The 8435-nt window shown below is 40.1% G+C and overlaps 1 protein-coding gene across 1 annotated transcript in view; it reads right to left on the bottom strand.

Annotated features, from left to right (window-relative positions):
- Window positions 1–3374: 3374 nt before the first annotated feature.
- Window positions 3375–8435, bottom strand: part of SARNP (SAP domain containing ribonucleoprotein) — a 23979-nt gene continuing 18918 nt past the window's right edge. The window contains exons 5-7 of the mRNA XM_011969979.1: window positions 5305–5356; window positions 4064–4137; window positions 3375–3617 (exon numbers count right to left, since the gene is read on the bottom strand). Coding sequence (XP_011825369.1) covers window positions 3506–3617; window positions 4064–4137; window positions 5305–5356 — 238 coding nt within the window. The 3' untranslated portion in view covers window positions 3375–3505. The remainder of the gene's footprint in view (window positions 3618–4063; window positions 4138–5304; window positions 5357–8435) is intronic.

Genomic DNA, 8435 nt, shown 5'->3' on the forward strand with positions numbered 1-8435 from the left:
AAAAAAGAAAAAAAAGAGACCCAGGCTGGAGTGCAGTGTCACTATCATGGCTCACTGCAGCCTCAAACTCCTGGGCTCAATTAATCCTCCTACCTCAGCCTCCCAAAATCATGGGATTTCAGGCATAAGACATTGCACCTGGCCCTGTATCCAATTATTCACTCTTCCCAATCAGGTTGCTAGGTATTGCTCTAAGTCTTACAGATGAGGATCAAAGAAGTTCAGTAATTTGCTCAAAGTCACAAAGTTAATATATGTATCTGTTTTACTCAGTCTCCTGTGGATTAAAAATGAAAAAAGGTCAAAGAAAGAGAAAAAGTCTAGGGAAGGGAAGAGAAAGACCTGCTATTCCTGTAATGAAATACTATAAAAATAACACAGGTATATAGTATAGCATTCATGGACAAATTCTTCTCAGCAATGTGTAGTAGGAGTTATGAGCTATGTAGTAAGAGAGATGATGTTCAATTTTGTAGATTCTGAAGGAACACAGACAATTCCTTAGAAGATGGAGTGAATTTTTACTGCTGGGGTTCTCAGACATCTAGCCCTCATATAAAAGAGGAGAAGACAGACGAGAACTAGGGCCACAGATCCAAGGCATCCTTCCCCTTGGCCATCTGGCACAACACAAGTGACCTTTGGTTTATAACAGCCCTTCCCAATTAAGGTGCATGTGGCTTAAGAATCACATACTCTGCCTCTCAACTCCAAATTTTTTCTTACTTCACATAAATGAGCAAGTATTCCCACTGAGCATAGATGGTCTCAGCATCATGCTAGGCACACGGACCTGATGCTATATTTCTGGTTAATATAAAAAATGATAACCCAGGCCAGGTGCAGTGGCTTACACCTATAGTCCCGCATTTTGGGAGGCCAAGGCAGGAGCATGGCTTGAGGCCAGAAGTTCGAGACCAGCTAGGCAACACAGGGAGACCTCGTCTCTTAAAAAAAAATTCAAAAAACTAGCCAGGCATGGTGGCACACGTCTGTGGTCCCATCTACTCAGGAGGCTGAGGTGGGAGGCTTGCTCGAGCCTGGGAAATGGAGGCTGCAATGAGCTGTGATCATGCTACTGCACTGCAGCCTGGGTGACAGAGTGAGAACCTGTCTCAAAAGAGATTGGGAAAAAAAAAAAAGTTAACCTAAATGGAAGATGGAACAAAGTTGTACACAAGTGTTCCATAGTGGCACAATAATGATTACTTTTAGTGTTTAGTTTTTTTACTAAGCAAAACATATAACCAATGTCAGATAAGTTTCTTCCAATGGCTTTCTAGAGAGCTAAATACTTTTATGCTGAGTTGGAAATAATGATTTTTTTCTTTTTTTTGAGACGGAGTCTCACTCTGTTGCCCAGGCTGGAGTACAGAAGCATGATCTCGGCTCACTACAACCTCCGCCTCCGGGGTTCAAGTGATTCTCCTGCCTCAGTCTCCCAAGTAGCTGGGATTAAGGCATGTGCCACCACGCCCGGCTAATTTTTGTAGTTTTAGTAGAGACAGGGTTTCACCATGTTGGCCAGCCTGGTCTCGAACTCCTGACCTCAGGTGATCCGCCCATCTCGGCCTCCCAAAGTGCTGGGATTACAGGCTTGAGCCACCGCGCCCGGCGAGTTACTCTATAATTCTAAGATGTCAGAATTAAGAGTAAAACTGAAACTGTATTTTTTATCAGGTTCCCTTTTCAGACTATTAACTATTATCTTTCTTCAAATAGTATTTTAGCCACGCACCTGTAGTCCCAGTTACTCAGGAGGTTGAGGGAGGGTTGCTTGAGCCCAGGAGCTCAAGTCCAGCATGGGCAATATAGTGAAACCCTGTCTCTTAAAAAAAATTAAAAAGCACCACCTTCTATAATTTCTGTTGTATCTTCACCAATTATATTATATCTCTCTTGGTATAACTAAGAGTCAGAAAAAAATTTTTTTTTCTATAACACTTAGTGATAGTGGCCAGAAATTTTTCCACCTTTTTAAAAGCACAGCAAAGACCTCCCAGGCTCAAGAGATCCTCCCACCCCAGCGTCCCAAGTAGCTGGGACTACAGGCACCTGCTACCATGTCTAGCTAATTTTTTAATTTTTTGTAGAAACAAGGTGTCACTTTGTTTCCCAAGCTAGTTTCCAACTCCTGGGCTCAAGCAATCCTCCCAGCTTGGCATTCCAAAGTGTTGGGATTAGAGGTGTGAGCCACCACACCCAGAGTTTCTTAAAAATAATAACTATTTCAGGCTCGGCACACCTGTAATCCCACCATTTTGGGAGGCAGAGGTGAGTGGATCACTTGAGGTCAGGAGTTCAAGACCAGCCTGGCCAACACAGTGAAACCTGTCTCTAATAAAAATGCAAAAATTAGCTGGGTGTGGTGTCACGCACCTGCAGTCCCAGCTGAAGCAGGCTGAAGCAGGAAAATAGCTTGAACCCGGGAGGCAGAGGTTGCAGTGAGCCAGACTGCGTCCCTGCACTCCAGCCTGGGTGACAGAGCAAGACTGTGTCTCAAAAAATAGTAATAATTTCCTCTAATTCATTATAAAAGTGATACATATTCATTGTATGGATTTTAAAAACACAGACAAGCAAAAAGAAATAAATCATTCAAAATTCCACCAACCAGAGATAATGAGTACTAACAATTTAGAATACAGTCATCCCTCCATTTCCTCAGGGGATTGGATCTAACCCCACCCCTGCAGCTGATACCAAAATCCACTATGCTCAAGTTCTGCAGCAGATTATAATAAGTTGCTCCTCCATATCTGCAGGTTTCGCATCCCAAAAATACTGTATTTCTGAACCACATTTGGTTATGAAGAACCCTCAGATACAGAGGGCAAAGTGTATTTATTGGGGAAAAAAAATAAATCCATGTATAAGTGGACCTGTGCAGTTCAAACCTGTGTTGTTCAAGTGTCTACTGTATATCTTTCCAACCTTTTTTCCTATCTATACATGCACTCTTACATGACTAAAATGGGAACATACTGTTAATATAAATTTGTAACTTTTTATTAATACCGCTGATAAATATCTTTCAATATTATTTCAGCACAGTATAGTCTTCTATACCATGGCACACATTTAATAACCAATTCTCTGTTGTACAGTTGGTTGTTTCCAGTTATTGATCACTATAAATAATGCTGTGATAATCCTTGAGGCTAAGTCTTTATGCACATTCAAGACTATTTCCTTATACATTCCTAGAAGTAAAACTGTTAAGGTAGAAGATATTCTTTTCCCTTTTATCACTTATAATAGCCAGTATAACACTGGAAAGTATGCAATAATTTTATGCAGTTGAGACCCTAGAATAAGTAAGCAAAGTACTAGAGAAACTTCTTTGAAGATGTTCAAGAAAGACAGACAAATGTTGGCACTTCCTATCCTCTCATAACATTCAGTATCTCTTTTAATTGCCCAGGAAGGCCTAAGTATAATTTTATCTAAAGCAGGAGACGAATGCTATAATCTCTTAAGAGTTTCTACAGCTAGCAAATTTACCTTATTTTGGAGAAATGAAACCTGTTATACCAGAAAAGAAAGAATAAAAGGGTAACTTTCTCAGAAGTATCTCTGTACTCTTACCTTTTGTTGGAACTGAAGAAATCCCAAACCTGAAGAAGGAAAAACAAACTAAATTTTAGGAAGCTGTTCACACTCCTGGTTGTCTGTCTCCGTGTCAAGTATACATATGACACTTCTTGCTTGTGATCTCAAGTCTTGCAATCATTAGCTAATTCTAACAACCCCATGAAAGAGGTTCAGTTTACTCTCCCTCTTACCAAGTCCAGAGATTAAGCTAAGAGGAAGCCTTATCAGAATTAGTAGTAGTAGTCAGTTCCTGGCTTTAACTGTTACAAAAACCCTTCTCAATAAAGCCCAATTTATAGCTACTATAACCAAACCAGTAGATACGTTCTGAATAGGGTCAAAAAAGTGTTCATATCCTTCAGCAAGCCTCTATTCTACTTAAATCAACAATTATATCAGAAACCTAGGATTACATATCTTCACCTTTACAACATCACTATCGCAGGCCCAAAAGGCTGGGGACACTCACCTAGCTGCCCGAGCAGCTTTCTTACTCTCCAAGCTCACAGGTACATTGAATCGTTCAGCCCTCTTCTGCATTCTCTAAGTAAAAATAGACAAAAAAAAAAAAGGAAGAAAAAAGAAGTCAATTTATGGTTTAAGAAAGTTAGTCAGAGGTAGGTATCTTTAAAAAAAATAAAAATAATAAAAATAAAAAAATTTTTTTAAAAGTCTCACTCTGTCCCCCAGGCTGGAGTACAGTGGCATGATCTCAGCTCACTGCAACCTCAGCCTCCTGGGTTCAAGTAATTCTCGTGGCTCAGCCTCCCAAGTAACTGGGATTAGAGGACTGTGCCACTGTGCCCAGCTAATTTTTGTGCTTTTAGTAGAAATGAGATTTCACCATGATGGCCAGGCTGATCTCGAACTCCTGACTTCAAGTGAACTGTCCACCTCAGCCTCCCAAACTGCTGGGATTACAGGCGTGAGCCACCCCACCCAGCCAAAAGAAGGTATCCTAAAAACATCAGAAGTCATTTCTTAGGGTCCAAACTGAAAATACTGACAATCCTAGAAGATAGCAGGTTGTGTCCATACTAGGACTTAACAGCCCTTCCCAGAAAGCAAACACAAAAAGACTATTATTACATATCCTCAAAAACAAAAGGGAGAAATAAAGTAAAACCTACATTATACATGAAGCCAAGAAGTCAAAAGCTATGTTTGGCTGACCTTTGAAAAGTGATCAAAGGAATAGCTTGGTTCCAACACTAATGGCATTCTTTCAGTTAGAAATGAGGCAGCATTGTTTTATGCCATTCTAAAAGAGTTTAATAATTCTCTACTTTGCAAGTATGACACTGAACACAAGATCTCAACTGGAACCTGGTTTCACAGTCCTACCCCACAGAAACCAGTGGAATTTCAATCTCAGCTACTGGCCGGTAGCAACATAAGAGTCACATCTACCAATACATTTTCAAAGTACAATCCTCCCAAATTCTAATCCTAGGTTTGTAAACATCTCAAAGAGAGTCATTGTTAAGACAATAGTGTTACATATAAAAAGACTACAGCTTCAAGAAAGACTACCCTATGCCAGCCAAATATTTTCCAAAGAGCAGCTGGCAGTGAAACGTTTCAACACCAAAATCTGTCAATACTGATTTTCTGCCTGTGAATAAATTTTAGAGGATGATGCAGATATAATAAAGGGTAAGAGGGAGACAGAAATGTAGAGACTGTTCTACTAGGGAACAGAATACCTACCTCAGTCTGTGGTATTTCAGATGTAATTTTCACCACTTTCTTCTCTGCTGCCCTAGAAAAGAAAGAGATCTTTTAAAATGAGAAAACTGATATTCTAAACCACAACCTCAGAAATGTGTAAGAATTCACTTGAATTATCTCTGCCCTATTATCTCTCTGCCACCCCTTATGCCAAAGAAACATGAAGTTCACTAGAGCTTTGGTTCCTTTAACTGTCATCTATTGAGAAGAAAGAGTTCAAATAACAAACTAATCTTCTTCAGCTAAAGTACAATAAAGAAATAAGGAAAGAAGTCTGGTTAAATACATTGGGCTGAAGGGAAACACTCAAAGGACACCAGAAACCATCTCATTTGCTTTTAGGAACTTTTTAATTTACTTTTTTTTTTTTCTGAGACGGAGTTTTGCTCTTGTCACCCAGGCTGCAGTGCAACGGTGCAATCTCAGCTCACTGCAACCTCCACCTCCTGGGTTCAAGAGGTTCTCCTGCCTCAACCTCCCAAGTAGCTGGAATTACAGGCGCCTGTCACCACGCCCAGCTAATTTTTGTATTTTTAGTAAAGATAGGGTTTCACCATGTTGGCCAGGCTAGTTACGAACTGGCCTCAAGTGATCCACCTGCCTCAGCCTCCCAGAGTGCTGGGATTACAGGCGTCAGCCACCAAGCCCAGCCTTTAATTTACTTTTGAACTAATGAGTAACCCTCCAATCCTCCTTTAAGCACCAGCTCCCAATATTCATCACAACAATTAAGTACTCTACAAGGTCTGGTTTCCTTCTTTTAAAAATCCCTTATTTCTCCCATGAGGAATGTAGCTCTAGTTGGAACAAAGTGGAACAAATAAAAATGCCAAAGAAGGTAGGAAGAAAAAAGTCTAAGGGGAGTTTGAATCAGGAAAACATGGCATGTTACTGGTCAAAGGTTTAAGAGAAAACAAAAGAGGGGGGACCATAGGGGCGGGAGACAAAGTTCGGAAGTACCCAGGATAAATGGAAGGGCATTAACCCTCCACCAAACAACTCCCATAAAACTGTGGGTCATAACCAGTCTCATTAAGGTCCCTCATTTAGAGACATGGGCAGCTTTTGTTCCAATATCCCGGACACTTTTCCCATTTGATGCCCTGAAAGGTAGTAATGGTTTAATGACATTTTCAGAGGAAGCAATTCTGGAACAAGTACTCTCTTCCACCCTTTTATTGGAAATCCCTGGACTGACAGACAAGCAATGGGTGCCCCCTGCTGACCATAACAAAGTCCTACAATATGTAACTGCTTTAGCTGGTTGGGGGTGGGGAATCAAACTAGAAACAGATACATTTTTGGAGAACCTCAGGCCAAAGATGAAGAAAGGGATCTCCTTTTAAATAGTCAAAGAATCTAAACTAGCCCTGACTATTCTGATGTTTAAAGAAATTTCTAAACAATTCAGATTTCCTTGCCATCCTTCCCTAACCTTGTCTTATAATTTAGGCACAGAAGGCCAAAGAAGTTTAATGTTTTACTTGAAATACAATGCCATCAAGAAAGCAGTACTCTCCATTAACCCAACTGCAATGGCTTCCTTCCTATTCCCACTCTGAAGTACAGTCAATGCAGTGCACCTCATGGCAGAAAGGGAACCCCAGAAGGGAAGTTTCCTTCCATTCTATTCCAATTCCCTTAGGTATAACTAAACTCAAGCGCAATAAACAAACATCAAATGCATGGAAAATTTCCACTCTTCACTGAGAAATTTCTCTCCTACCCAATCACATAAACAACATTCTCAGAAATACAGAGACCCAGAATCTTTTTGTACATACTTCAGTCTAACCACAACTATCCTCTAAAAATCAAAATGATCACCCCACCCACTTCAATTTCCTAGCTTCAAAATTCATTAATAGAATTAAAACCCCCTGAACAGAATGCACATTTTAAATATTCTATGAATAATGAATTTCAAACTTTTGAACCTCTATTTTTTAACCCACACAAGCCAATTATGATGGTATTCACTTGATCTTCTTTCTTGTTCCAGAAATTCCCGTAACATTTCTATTTTAAAACTATCTCACAAAGTCATTTTTTCAAGGCACTATATCTAATCATAAACATCTTATGATGGAAAGATAACTAAATGGCTTTAGAAAGTAATATTTGATAGGCTGGGCATGGTGGTTCACACCTGTAATCCCAGCAGTTTGGCAGGCCAAGGCAGGTGGATTGCTTTGAGCTCAGGAGTTCGAGCCAGCCTGGCAAACACGGCAAAACCCTATCTCTACAAAAAATACAAAAAAGAGCCAGGCGTAGTGGCTCATGCCTATAGTCCCAGCTACTCGGGAGGCTGAAGCTGGAGGACTGCTTGAGCTGGGAAAAGGAGGTTGCAGTGAGCCAAGATTGTTCCACTGCACTCCAGCCTGGATAAGAGTCCCTGTCTCAAAAATATATAAAGGGGTATTTGACAAAAATCTATCAAGATGTTAAATGTACATCCTCTGTGATGCAGCAAATCCACTGCTAGGAATTTACCCTACGGGTATACTTGTGAGTATAAATAATTAGAAAAGGACATGCAGAACTACATTTTTTTTTTCTTTTATGAATAATCTAAATGTCCATCAACAGAATGCTGGTGAAATAAATTACTGTTTATCCACAGAATGGAATACTATTAAATGCTAGAAAAAACAAGGTTCTAAGTTGATAACTAGTAAATGTGGGTGATAGGTAGATGAGAGTCTATTATACTAGTTGAACTTTTGTATATACTTGTAATTTCCCATAATGACAAGCTAAACAAAAAAGAGACCACTTCTAGGATAATTATCCTGGCTTCATAGGGTCTACTGAGGATAAAATGAAAGTATTTGTAAAACATTTAGAACAATGCCTAGCATATAACTCTTAAGAACAATGCCTAGCGTATAACTAACACTTACATAAGAAAATGATGATATAAAAAATTTCCAGATATGTCTCTACTAAAAAATACAAAAAACTAGCCGGGCGAGGTGGTGGGCGCCTGTAGTCCCAGCTACTCGGGAGGCTGAGGCAGGAGAATGTCGTAAACTCGGGCGGCGGAGCTTGCAGTGAGCTGAGATCCGGCCACTGTACTCCAGCTTGGGCGACAGAGCGAGACTCCGTCT

Source organism: Mandrillus leucophaeus, unplaced genomic scaffold (genome assembly GCF_000951045.1).
Source record: "Mandrillus leucophaeus isolate KB7577 unplaced genomic scaffold, Mleu.le_1.0 Scaffold922, whole genome shotgun sequence".
Taxonomy (NCBI): domain Eukaryota; kingdom Metazoa; phylum Chordata; class Mammalia; order Primates; family Cercopithecidae; genus Mandrillus; species Mandrillus leucophaeus.